The sequence below is a fragment of the Cervus canadensis genome, chromosome 8 (genome assembly GCF_019320065.1).
Source record: "Cervus canadensis isolate Bull #8, Minnesota chromosome 8, ASM1932006v1, whole genome shotgun sequence".
Lineage (NCBI taxonomy): Eukaryota > Metazoa > Chordata > Mammalia > Artiodactyla > Cervidae > Cervus > Cervus canadensis.
In genome coordinates, this window is record NC_057393.1 from 10,353,734 (window position 1) to 10,367,551 (window position 13,818).

The window sequence follows — 13,818 nt, forward strand, 5'->3', positions numbered from 1 at the left end:
GAAGTGCTGCTATGGCTGGTTTGGCAGCGTCAAGTGTTACCTGAAATAGCTCCCCGCTCCAAACGCGCTCGCTGCTTCAATTGTCTCAAGACGGCCTCCTGATGACACCGGGGAAGAATTCAGCTGGGCGAAGAATTCAGCAGCGAAGTCCCAGAAACGACAGCCTGTTCTGCCTTTTGCAAGACTTCCCCGCTCTGGTCGCCTCCAGCCAGGACTCCTGTCCCCGTGTGGATTTCCTGAGCGGTAGAGCGGGTGACGTCAGCGTGACGTCACACCTCTGCCCCGCTTGACGTCACATCTCTTCTCTTTGCAGTGAGCGGCCCCTCAGTTCTAAATTCCAGTAGTTCCCGGGGTTCAGGGCTCTGGAGTTTCTTAGGTGTGGGAAGGAGATGGCGCTCCAGCAGGAATCACACGCTGACCATAAGCCGAGGCAGCTGTTACTCACCCTGTTCACTTTTTGCCAGGCTGCCTGTCTCTCTCATTTTTTCATATCAGATTAGTCCTTTATTGGAAAGCAGCTGCGTGATAAGATGCTGCTGGCGCTTCTCAAGTGTTTGAAACTCATGGGGAGAAAGTTCAGGTGATGCAACCTAAGGTGCACCAGTGAGCTGTCCCCGCTGGCCGTGCACTCGGCAAGTAGGAACACGGGCCTCTTCGTCCTCCCAGAAGGTAGACTTGGCCTTGTTTGTTGGGCGCTCTTAGCTGCGGGAAGAACTCCAACACTGTGCGAGTGTCCCAGCCTTCTCGCTTTATTGTGGATTGTCGTTTATGTTACGAAAGATGTGAAGAGACATTTTCTGCCTGTGGAAGCTTCTGAAGGAGCACTTGCAGTGTAGCAAAGTGACTTCTGGAACCTTCTCCCGTCGTGTTTTGGTTAGAGCAGAGGAGGGAAGTGTTGGGCTGTGCGCTCCCTGTGATTTCTCCCCTCCTCTGTGTAAAAGAGTAAAAAGTATGCTACATCACCAGAAAAAAACAAATGCCGGAACTGGCAATACCGCTGTAAAAGGTTAGGGTTTAAATCTCCCAGGGAGTACTCTGCCCATGTCAACCGTCCTATTTTATAGAGCAGGCGGTGTGACTTGGTGATGTGTCGTTGGAAGGTGGTCGCATCAAAGGTAGAGGGGTGGGTAGGGTCCCGCAGATGCAGCATTGCTGCTCTGGGGGGATCTGGTCCATTGTCCCCTCCGAGCAAGAGGAGGGCAGTATCACTGTGGCGGTGTCTGCGGAGCCCTTGGGAGCACCTGCCGGGGAGTCACCTGGAGATGGCAGCCCCAGAAGGGAAGCCAAGCCCCAGGGGCCATGTGGGAGGGGCAGGGAGAGAACTGCCTCCACTGAGCCAGTCTGGGTCCCTGATAAGTGTCTGTGTTCTTGGCATCTTGGCCTGGGGTGGCTTTGATGCAGGACCGTGCAAGCTGGGCCACAGGAGCTGTTGGGTGGCCTGGGAGGGGCTGGGTGTGTCGTTCTGCCCCTTCCCACCATAGGCCCCACTTGCCCATCCTGCCTGACTCTTTAACCCCTTCTTCCCTCTTCCCCTCTTTCTAGTCATCCACCCATCCTCCCTAAGATGTGTTTGATGTCCTCCTAGATTATGCAGGAGTATCACAGGATTCTGCTGGGGTTCTCCAAAGATGCCCCGGACCCTCAGATGAGCCTGTTGTGAAATAATCAGCTGGGGAGGGAGGAACACAGCTTTCTGAATTTCCCATGGGAGTAGTTAATGGTTTCAGACCTTGAAGGTGGATGGCTTTGTTTTATAATTGAACATCCTCACCTTATTGATGTATTTTGGGGAATTATTTTACTATCCTTGAAGCTGATCATCTCATTGGAAAGCTGGGTGATAGTTTTCACCTGGTTTTTTTGGAAAATTAAAATCACTCTTGATAGCTCATCACCTTATCAATCCTTTTGAGCTGGGAGTCCATCGTTAGCAACATCATTTTATATACACAGGATATAGCTCAGTTGGTAAAGATTCTGCCTGCAATGCAAGAGACCTCAGTTCAATTCCTAGGTCGGGAAGATCTGCTGGAGAAGGGATAGGCTACTCACTTCAGGATTCTTGGGCTTCCCTTGTGGCTCAACTGGTAAAATCCACCTGCAATGTGGGAGACCTGGGTTTGTTTCCTCGGTTGGGAAGATTCCCCTGGAGAAGGAAAAGGCTACCCACTCCAATATTCTGGCCTGGAGAATTCCATGGACTACAGTCCATGGGGTCGCAAAGAGTCAGACATGACTGAGCAACTTTCACTTTCATAAATCCAGGTAGTCTCTTGACTAGCCTCTGAAAAGAGTGGTGCTTGCAATCTTGGTAGTGTCGTCAGTCTTGAAGAGTGACAGTGATGGTGACTGGCCCCATAAGTTATAGTTGGGAGATCAGGTTCATATTGGATGGCTTGCTGGAGTCTCAAAATAACATTCTATTTGGGGGCCTTCGTGAGCTTAAGCAGGAGCAGAGTGGACTTGGAACTCAGGGTGTCATCTTTTTCTCATGCAGGTTGCTGTTCAGTCTAAGTCATGTCCGCTCTTTGCAGCCCCGTGGACTGTAGCATACCAGACTCCTCTGGCCTCCACTAGCACCCCTTCCACTAGCATCTCCTGTGTATCCAGCCTGAATAGGATGTGGTCCTCCTCCTGCAGCAGCAGGTAGTGATGACTTTTTGGTGATATTGGTCCAGCATCTTAGATACCCCAGGTTTCAGCAAGACTTTGTGGTTTGCCTGTTTCAGATGAAGGAGAGGATTCTTAGTGAAAATGCTTTTCTTTGAGAAATCATCATTCTCCCTTTTGTCTGGGAGAGAGATTTTTCTGCATCATAACTGCAAGTATCTTGCCTTTTTTTTCTTAAAAACAAAACCAAAAAACTGTCTTAGAGTCTTCCTGTGCCTCCATGAAGTAGTTACATGGCTTTCCCTTATCGAGGGCCAGGGGGACAGATCAGAGCAGGATGGGCCACATGGGTCCCGGGCTCTCCTTTAAGGGAGGGAAGTGTTACTGCTCTGTCCAGCTGTTTCCTTGCTCAGTCATCTCTTGATGATCATTTCTGGCTCAGAGGAAAGCAAATTCCACAACATTCTTGGTGACATGCTGATCGTGCAGTGTTGGTCCTAGTAAATAGCGATTATTTTATAACTCAGGCGGAGGCAGTGTCAATTCATTCTAACATTGTGGGTGCTGTGTCTGTAATCAGTTGTGGGAGACCCAGGACTCAAATGACGTCTGATCCTGGCTTTGACCAGCTGTAAAAGGGCTGGGCCACGTGGCCTTGAGAGGCTTGTCGTTTGCAACGTTGTGTGGCCCTGACTCTAGGATGCCGGAAGTGAGAGATGGTCTGAGATTTGGGGCCAAACTGACTTCTTTGTTCTCCTCCTCTTCCCCTCTTCCCTACATTTCTCTTCCCATACCGTTTCTGCTCAGGATCCAGAGTTATTAGTCATTGGATTTAGCAGCATTATGACTTAAACAGCCTTAGGAGGCCTCATCTGAGGACCTTCCAACTAAGTTCACAGCAGTATCTTTGAAGCATTATTTTGCCCTTCCCTTCTCTCTAGAGAAGCCTTCTCTGATGATCCTACACAACAGAAGCTGGCGAATTTTCTGGAAAGGGCAAGACTGTTAATATTTTAGGCTCTGCAGGTCATCAAGTCTCTGTTTCAACCACAGGTCTGTCAACCGTCATATCACAGCAGCCCCGGACATTATGTAAGCGATGAGCACGGCTGTGCACCTGTACAACTTTGTTTACAAAAACAGGCTCTGGGCTGGGTGTGGCCCCAGGGACCAACGCCGTTGGCGACTGTGTGGTTTGCCAGCTCCTGTTCTGGAGTCCAGAGCCTGCCTCTCTGGATGTGCCCCTAACATGCTGTATTTCTTCCTCCTAACACTCGGGACCACGCCACAGACTTTATAGTTTTGTAGATTTCATATTTGTTATCTGTCACCCCACTGTAATTAATCACCCACAAGTGCAGGGAGTATTTTTGATTCTGTTTGCTTCTGGAGCATCCAGGATAAAAGCATGTGGCGCATAGTAGGTGTGCAGTAAAATAATTGTTGACTGGAAAAAAAAACAAGCATTTGAAATGTAACCTGCTTGCCAGTTGGGGCTTTCTGCCCTTGTTTGGGGGTGTAAGTTTTTCCAGGTTGAATATGACTTCTGTTTTCTTCCATTTGCTGTGATTACCCCTTTATGTTCCCGTCCCGTTCAGTGTCTGGGCTCTTCCTGGTGTGGTGGCCTTGGGGGGTGCCCCCTGGGGAGCCCTGGCCCTCCACAGTGGGTGGGGGTCGGGGGTGGGGGACGGATTTCTAGAACCTGATGCGTGTGGCCCTCGCTTATTCTTGGACCCTGGCACTGAAACAGGAAGTACGTGTATTTCAGTCTTATGTGGGACCCTTGTCCAGACCACACTTAAGGACAAAACGATTTCCTTGTGACGCTGCCCAGATTCGGAGCCATCCCAGAGCTGGGAAGCTTTGTGCCTTCTGGGCCTGGGACTCTGGGTACCATTCATAGTGCTCTCCGTGAAGGATGAAAGCCAATTCATGGACTCTTGTGGGTCCCAGCTGGCGGCTCTGGCTCTTCTCCTTAGAGACGCATGGTTCCTCCTCACTCTGTATGCAGAGGCTCGGTCCTCCCGGGCCTGATTCGCCCTGCATGTTTGTGGATCATGTGCATGCTCAGTCATGTCCAGCTCTTTGCGGCCCCATGGACTGTAGCCCAGCAGGCTTCTCTGTCCATGAGATTCTCCAGGCAAGAATACTGGAATGGGTTGCCGTGCCCTCCTCCAGGGCATCTTCCCAACCCAGACGCACGTCTCCTCTGTGTCTCCAGTACTGCAGGTGGATTCTTTACCTCTTGAGTCACCGAGACCATGATTTGTAACAATCACCTTCCATGCGCCTGCCTGGGGCAGGGGAGGGGCTCGCTAAGGGCCGGAGACCTCAGGCCTTCCTCTGGGGTCTTTGGGCATCTCCTCGGGGGATGGGACAAGTCCGTCAGGAATGGGGCCCGTCCCCAGGAGCTTGTGGAGAGGGGAGACCCACTTTGTTCTGGGCCCGGGTGGCTGGTGGCAGGCTCTCATGATCCGGGTGTGAAGGACGGGCGGGGTTCAGTGGGCAGGCAAGGGAGAAGGGAAAGCTCTAAAGGAGACAAGGCAGAAGAAGGCCGAGGAGACTGGAACCCGGGCTGTGTGGTGCGGGCTGGGGATCAGCGAGGGGTCCAGCTCTCCAGATGGAGCACCAGGCCTGCAGCCCTCCGCACCTTCTTTGGATCCATTTAAGTGCGATTTAAGATCCATTTAAATGGGCTTCCCTGCTGGCTCAAACAGTAAAGAGTCTGCCCACAATGTGGGAGACCTGGGTTTGATCCCTGGGTTGGGAAGATCCCCTGGAGAAGGGAATGGCAGCCCACTCCAGTACTCTTGCCTGGAAAATCCCATGGACAGAGAAGCCTGACGGGCTACAATCCACAGGATCACAAAAAAAGCTGGACACGACTGAGTGACTAACACACACAAGTGCGATGGGGGCCGTCCCTCAGCTCCCTGGGGCATGTTTTGTCTTTTGGGTTTTAACATGAAGGCCTCCAGGTTTTTATCATTTTAAGGAAAAAACAGTGTGTCCCAGCTGGGCCAGCACAGAAGTAAGTCTCCCAGACCAGCAGTGTTCTGAGCCTGAGAAACTGAGGCATTTCTTTTTAAGAAGCTCAGATTTGTGATAACAGGGGAAGTCAGCACACACAAATAGGGAGAGGTGTGTGTGTGTGTGTACACAGTCAACACAGTCATGTGGAATGAAACCATTTGTGAAACGCACATGTTTATAAATTAAAAATGCCTCAATGCTATACTTTCTCAGGTGCCGCGTGGGTAAGCAGGCATTGGATTAACAATCGACTTCAAAGTTGTACAGTGTCCTTGCCGGTTGGGTTTTGGGTTTGTGTTGAACGCTCTATGGTTTGTTGGAGACTGAGTGGGGCAGCTTTTGCTGGGTGCTTCCTGCGGTTGGTTTCAGACACTCCTCTGCTCCTTGGTGAGGGCAGCTTCCTGGGGTACAAGGAGAGGCAGACAGACACCCCTGGGGCCATTTCCGAAAAGAGAAAACAACCTGTGAACTGCCTCTCCTGGGAGTCAAGGGGCCTCCACTGACCTTTGTTGGACGTTCTCTCCTTTTCCTCTTTTCCCATCTGTCTCCATCTTCTCTCTCCCGCCTTTCTGCAGAGCCACCAACCAAATACCAAATCTCCCAACCAGAAGTTTACGTGGCTGCGCCCCGGGAGTCGCTAGAGTTGCGCTGCCTGTTGCGAGATGCCGCCATGATCAGTTGGACTAAGGATGGGGTACACTTGGGGCCCAACAATAGGACAGTGCTTATTGGGGAGTATTTGCAGATAAAAGGCGCCACGCCTAGAGACTCCGGCCTCTATGCTTGTACTGCTGCTAGGAACGTAGACAGTGAGACTGTCTACTTCATGGTCAATGTCACAGGTGAGTTGGCCTGCCAGCCCTCCGCTTTCTCTTCCCTGTAGTCGTTTTTCTGGGTAAAGTCTTGTCAGACCAGTGAAATCCACGGTGGGGTCTGCTAATTGGATGCTGGGCACAGAGCTTCACAGTTGGTGATTGATCTGTTTTTGAAGTTCTTCTACGGACCTGGTATATAAGAGGAGGCTGGTCGTTAAAAATGACAGGGTTCTCATATGCAACGTTACATTTTTAAGACCACACACTTTCCTATAAGTAAAAAACACATCTTTTTTTTTTTTTTTTTTAACTCCTATACCATCGGCATCCTTGGCGTTTAGAACATAGGATTGAAATTTGGATGCCAAAGATTTCTGCTTCCTTTTGTTAAAATTCAAGTTTCTCTCCTTGACTTTTCCCATGTGGCAAGGGGGCACTGCCCAGGTCCCCTTTCGTGGCTGAGTTTAAAATTCTGCTTTCAGATTATTAGTAAACAGTCAGAAGACCACAGGATTAAGTTTTTCTAGGGACTAATTCCTTTCTTGAAGGAGACCCTGAGTGCTGAAAGATTGCGTTGGAAAGAATCTTCAGCTATTACACAATCAGTAAATTTGTTGGGGACTTGAATACCATTTGAAGCTTAAAATCCCGTTTCAGTGTATCCCATTTTATAGCATGTTTAAATAATATGAAAGCAGAACACGTGAAGAATCATAATATAGACCAACTGTCATCACGGAGAAAAAATTTAAGCCATTAAAACCATCTTAACTAAACACGATCTCAGACTTTTTTTTTTGCCTGGGTTCCTGGGTTGTTGAATTCCCTTTCCAGAGGGACTGAGCTATAGATGATTGCAACCTTTTGCTTTGCAAAAACACAACCATGGCTGTGTTCTTTTGAATACAGATGCCATCTCATCCGGAGATGACGAGGACGACGCAGATGGCTCGGAGGATTTTGTCAGTGAGAACAGTAACAGCAAGAGTAAGTAATTACCGTCTCCGAACGTCCCCGAGAGAGGAGAGCTCAGTGGGAAGTCCTGACTCGTAGCTGTCTCCCTGGCGACTCCTCTGGAAGCTGTTGACTGCAGTCCCCACCTCTCCACTGTGCCTTCTCTTCCTGACTTTCAAATCTGAGAATAAAGCAGTGTTACTGTACACCCTTCTGTACTGTTTGTCCATTCTTATTGTGTCAGTAGCCACTTTCTTTTGAAAGCACTCATGACTTTTCTTTCCTTGGTTTGCTTTTCCCCTCTGGTTCCTCGCTATCTGGAGATGTAAAGCCAGCAGAATCATATGACATCCTATCTTCTTCCTGTCAATGTTGCTTGGCCTGACCCAGTGGTTCTCCACTTGGGGGAATTCTCCTCCTTCCCCCTCCCCTGGGGGACACGGGGCAATGTTTGGTTGTCTCACCGAAGGAATGGGGTGATGCTAGTGGCATCAAAGAGGCCAGGGATGCTGCTCATAAACAGCTTTTCAATACACAAGACAGCCCCATAACAAAGAATTTCTTCTCCAGAATGTTGATAGTGCAGAGCTTGCGAAATCTTGGCCTTCTGAGATATTATTGCTTGCTGAGCAGAAATAAGGGAAGCGTGCCTTATATTGCCAGTAGAAAAGGGGGACACCAAATGCTGTTTGCATGTTTAAGGATAGTCAGAGCACTACCTTAACTGACACTAGGAGGCCTTTACTTGGTGAGTGAGAATGTGGGCCTCTCAGAGCTGGGCAGCCTTGGTTCAAATCTTGCTCCAACACTGCTAAATTGGGCAAGTAATTTAACTTCCGTGCCTCAGTTTCTTCATCTGTAAAATGGGAATGATAACAATCTTTGGGGGCTGTTATGAAGATTAGTGAGTGCATATTTGTACACTGCTCAGAAAAACATTTGTGAGTTTATTCAATAAAGAAGATTAAATACAAGTTGTATTTTCCAATAACATGGCTGGAATATTTCCAAAGTGATCTTACGTCGGTCGTTGGCATTCTTGGCTTAGATGTTATAGTCTTCATTTTCTCAAAAGGATATTAGTCAGTTTAGTAAATTTAAACAAGACCTAAATAATGGGACAATTAGTTATTAAAATAGACCCAGGGCTTTTTCAAGGAAGAAGAGATAATCAATGTTGTTCAGCACCTGGGATAATGTTTTGCTTCAATGGGGAACTGGATTTGTCTCTGAGTCTCCTAGCAGCATAGGCAAAAAGGGACATATTTTGGCTTATGTTAGTTTTCACTCTCTGACAAGAGAAAGCTTGCAGTCTGGACCACTATCATCATCATTACTTAAGAACTTACTAAAAATGAAGATTCTCAGGGCCCACCCCAGACCGCCTGCTGAATTAGAAACTTTGGAACTCACTCTGATGCACAGTTAGTGTGAGAACCACTGGCTTTTGTATTCACACACACACAGGTCTGCCTCCAATAGGAGTTTACTGTTAGAAGGCTTGTTGGTAAAACAGAGGGTGACAGGGTGAGTGAAAGTGTCTTCCACTGTGATTTGAAACAGCCTTTTAACAAGGTTGTTGTTCTTATTATCGTGACTTAGTAATAAAACACTGGTAGATTAGAACACGTCACTCACTTATTATTGGCTCTGGCACGAGAGGCCGTGAGCCTGACGGTTATGAAAAGAGTCTGCTCAGGGCAAGCTCTGCTCTGACTGCTGGTTCAGTCAGTGCCCCCAGCAACCTCTTAAGGTGGAGAGAGGAGTTGTTTGTGTTTTATTGATTGAGAATCTGTGATCCAGTGAACACAAAGCGGAGCTGCAGTTCAGACCTAGGCTTGTTGCCTGTCTAATCGCCATGCCCCTCTGCCCATCCCCAGGGTGATGATGCAGGTGGGAGGAGGATGCTCGCAGAGTTGTGGGCAGCTCTAATGTGGTACCCACGTGTGGTAGCCATTGCTATTGACTGGGGCATCAGACTCGGCGAGGTTCTGTTGCCGTGCCGGAGAACTGCCTTGTCCTCGTGATCAGCCCCCTGCCTGACAGCATGTTACCCAGAACACGTAGGAAGTAATCAAATGTAGCAGAAGGTATAGGTGATGTAACAGGTAGGCTGAATGAACTACTTCTGTGTCTGGTCTCCCTCTCTGATGAGTCTCTTTGCATCCTGAACACCAGTGCTGACTGCCCAGTGCCCAGGTAGAGGGTTGTTCCATTTAATGAATGCCAGCCTACGTTGAGTGAATCACCGTGCCTTCACCTTGCAACCAGGGTTCTTTGTAATTAGCTCTCGAATGACACCAGCTTTGCCCTGAAGTGGGTGCTCTGGAGTGATTAAGGGCTGGTGTTAGCTGTACCAGGGAGATACTGCTGTCGGGAACTGCCTCTCTTTGGGGCCCGTGAAACATTAGACGCGATTTAAAGTGATAGCAGTTCTTAGCTGGCTGCGTGGCCTCTGCCATCTGTTACTGTGATTAGGCGGGTGTGATTCACAGGTGCGGCCTGGGGCAGCTGAGATTAAGCAGCTGTGGCCGGCGTGGACAGAGGAATGCCACGGCCAGGGTAATTGGCAAAGCGGGGAAGGGGATGTTGCCATTAAAACAATTTTTTGCCACCTCGAGTGTCAAATGCCTGACCTGATTAATAGGGAAAATTGTAGAAGCACCGAATTCTTTGCATTTTCAGCCACCTGGAAACCACTCATGTGTCCAAATGGATTCCTTGGGTGCCTTCTGATTGTCTGGAAATGCCCCTGGGGTGTGTTTGAAAGTTCCCCTTTAGTGAAGTTAACAAACGATGCTTCAGTGACCCTGTGCTGACAGTGATATTTCTGAGCTTCTCCAAAAAGAGTTTTTTGGGGGTTGGTCCACATTAGTTGTCCATCATCTGACTTGAAAAATAGATGGCAGGTTACTCCGGTTGCTGGTATTCTTGTTTATCTAATTCTGGCAGTGCACTCTAAGAAGGCAAGCTTATCTGCCTGGTAGAGTTCTTTTTAGATTCTGTATGGAGTACAGAAAGCATGGTAGCCAAATATAATGGTAAAAATAACAGTCAAAAATTAAGGCAGGTTTGTTGCGTTTGGCCATGAAACTGCTATGCATTAACCTCCGGGTCTGATTTGATTTTTATGGGAATGTTCTGCAGTGTTCAGGTATAGCTGAACTTCTACTTCTTCCTACGAGACCTAACTCAACAGTGGGCTCCTCTGTAGCTTTCCTTGTTTATACTGGCCGATTGAGTGGCTTTGAGTGTTTGCATGTTATTGTACGTTGTACAATGTTTGGTATCACATTCAGTATTAGGTAGCATCTCGGACCTGCCTTTCGCCTTAGATTGCTTCTGAAGGGCAATGACTAGCCCAGATGTTGAATGAATATTTTGTGGTATCACCGTCCTCCCATAATCTCTTTTACGGATCCCGTTAAAAACAGAGCAGTGTTCAGGTTTGGTCTGTACATGAAGAGAACAACTCGGTGTTTCTCAAAGAGTATCCTTGGGAACCCTGATTCCGAATAATCCTCTGCCAAAAATCAGTTGTATTTTAAAATGAATTTGGAGAATATCTCATACTGTAACCCTTTCTCAAAGACTTATGGTGCCTATCAGCCTAATATAAGCTCTGAGAAGTTCTGTAGGAAAACATCTGTTTCTTTTTGTCCATTCCCAGGGTTTTCCAAACTGATTGACCATAAGACCCTTTTAAAAAATATAGCATCTATTAACATCCTGCTGCACGTGCTTTGAAAATCCCTCCAGTGAGCTGATTTGATTGATCTAACCCCCCCCACCCCCCACCCCCCGATTTTAAGTCAGGTCCTTCCATCACAGATGTGAAGGGCATTCTCCGGTCATATTTTAGCAGCTGACTTGCTGATGACGTCACGCTTTACCAGTGCTAGACGGTTCCCTGAACGGAACAATCTTGTGATGTCATTACAAGCCTGGCTGCCAGGAAATAATGCTGTTACATATGCCCTTTGGTGAAAGAGACTTTCTCTGGACAGAAAGTTGTAATTTCAAATGCTAATTTTTGAAATGCATCCAGGTTGAGGATTTTGAAAGGTTCAAGCTTTATCTTTCAGCTTAGAAAAGCATAACTTAACTAGTCCTTGCCTTCCCTAGGTACTCGGTATCTTAATGGGTTATCTGGCAGCAAATAAGTATACATGTCTGTCCGTTTTTTCAAGGTACTTTTATTACCTCCAGCTTGTGTTTAAGTGATTTTTGTCTCCGAAGAGCTTGAACATGATTGACAGAAGTTTCATGTTGGCTGCTTAACTAGAGGGAGTTGATAGTAAGACAGCTGTATCAAGTGGAGTGTGGTTCTAACTATTGAGTGAAGAGAGAGAAGATAATTTTCTATTTTTGTTTTATTCTCCTTGAGACCTGCAGCTGCCCATCTTCCATGCTAGGGAGAAAGGGTTTTTTTTTTTTTCTTGGAAGTAACGGGAAAATGAAGGTTCTTGGCCTGAGATTCTGAACTTGCATCGACAGACCTACTGATGGTAGGAGATCATGGTCACATTTGCTCTAATTGGGATTGTTCCTTGGTAGAGGTTGTCTCTAAGTTGGTAATGCTGGTTTCTTAGTTGTGTTGAAGTTTCCAGGAGTTGAAGAAAATGCATTTTTGAAAAAAACATGTAAGCTGCCTAAAGTTTTTGAAATGCCTTTTCAGTGAAACCTCATCACAAACTGGTTTGGGTGTTTTATCACAGAAGCCAGTGATGATATTCCATCTACTCAGCCAGGTTGAATATCTTTTCTTTCTCAGCCTTCCTCTGGTCCAACAGCGGTTGTCTCAGGCTGAAGGCAGAGCCTGGGGACCTCTGCGGGCAACTGGCCTCCCAGTAGGGGGTCATTTGCCTGGTTTGTTCTAAAGTGTGTCTTACTGAATGCCTCACTGATCAGCAAGTTGTCCTTTTAATGAAACTTCGCAAATAAAGCCCTCCTGCCCCCTACAGCCACACCTTCACTGACATCTTCATACTTTTGTCAGGTTTGTTTTCTCTTTCTCTATGCAAAACTGAAGTCAGATGAAGTGCAGTCTGTGGTGAGGATGGGGGAGAGCTCTCAGACACATACCCTTTCCCTCATCAAGGGTCAAAGCATTGAAATGTCCTGATTAGTGATATTTTTAAAGGCCCTAATTATAGACTTAAGACAGAGGCCTTAGTGGGGCTTTAGAGAGTTTGTGAGGCTTAATCTAGGAGCTGAAACAGGCTGTGTTTTTTTTTTTTTTTATTATTTTTACATCAATAAAAATACAGTTGGCAGTCATCAGTGGCCACAGCTCACATAAATCTTGAACTTTTGACTTAATTACCATGGGAGAGTTCAAAGGGCAGCATGGAGTGGTTGAAAGAGCACTGCCTAGGGAGTTGGAGACTTGGATCTAGCCTTGGCCCAGCCTCTGGCCGTGTGACCTTGATCAAATCACTTAACCTTTCTGAATGACATTGATCATACCAGCCGTTGGGCCAGATGGTCAGTGGGGTCTCTTTTGGTACAGTGGTAATATGAGTTCCTGTTTTTCCTTTAAACCCCCAGGCTGTATTCTCTCTGTTTGGTTAGAGAAAGAGAGAACACCGTAACCCTTAGATGTTAGAGTTGAGATGCATGAGGGTTTTTGTGGGAACAGGCTCGGCAGTCCATGTTTTCTCCTTAGGTTTAAGTCACTGGGTCAAAACAAAGCCTCTGATCCCACCATTTACTGACAGAATCAGTATCTGTGTAGGATATGGACAGATATCTGAAAAGAATGTTAGAACTGGGAAGGGCCTTATCAGAACTTTCAGTTCAATGCCCTCATTTTATAGCTCAGGCTTTTAACGATTGTCTGTCTGGTCTGTCCATCCATCTGTTTATCCATCCGTCCATTTATCCATCCATCCATTCAATAAACACTTGGGTGTCTGCTCCATCGTCTGAAGATGACTTAAGCTGTACCTCTCCAGGTGATCCCCTCTTCCTTATCATCAGACATTGAAAGGAATTTATTTCAGTATAGAAAGGCCCTGGGCATGGAGACATACACATAACTGAGAAAATGGTGGCCCAGCGAAGGAGTAGGGGATCTTTATTGGTGGGATGAAGGGGATTAAGAAAGGCTGTGTGGAGGGAACTTTGAGGGATGTTTTGGTGGGGTTATAAATCTGCTTCGCCAGACACGTGTTAAGAGGCTTCTGCTCTATTAAAATTGTACTTCCTCGGCATCGTTACTAACATACAATATCTGTTTCAGTGTAGAAGACGATAATGAGTAGGTAAGCCTTGAGGATGCGATTGTACTTATTTATTTCGGCTGGGTCTGACTGTCCCTTTAAGTTGGTCATTATTAGTTTTTAATGACTAAGAGAATGTGCTTTTGCTACATACTACATCAGAAGATTTGAGCATGTCAGAG

General features: G+C 47.1%; 1 protein-coding gene across 18 annotated transcripts in view; it reads left to right on the plus strand.

Annotated features, from left to right (window-relative positions):
- The window catches only part of FGFR2 (fibroblast growth factor receptor 2), a 105,125-nt gene that overhangs the window by 21,706 nt on the left and 69,601 nt on the right, over window positions 1–13,818 (plus strand). For 9 of the 18 annotated variants that reach the window (XM_043475273.1, XM_043475266.1, XM_043475271.1 and 6 more), the window contains exons 3-4: window positions 6,219–6,485; window positions 7,368–7,445. The exons of 4 other annotated variants lie outside the window; for them this stretch is intronic. In XM_043475273.1, the coding sequence (XP_043331208.1) occupies window positions 6,219–6,485; window positions 7,368–7,445 (345 nt within the window). The remainder of the gene's footprint in view (window positions 1–6,218; window positions 6,486–7,367; window positions 7,446–13,818) is intronic. 5 more of the 18 variants (XM_043475275.1, XM_043475277.1, XM_043475284.1 and 2 more) reach the window with 1 other exon arrangement.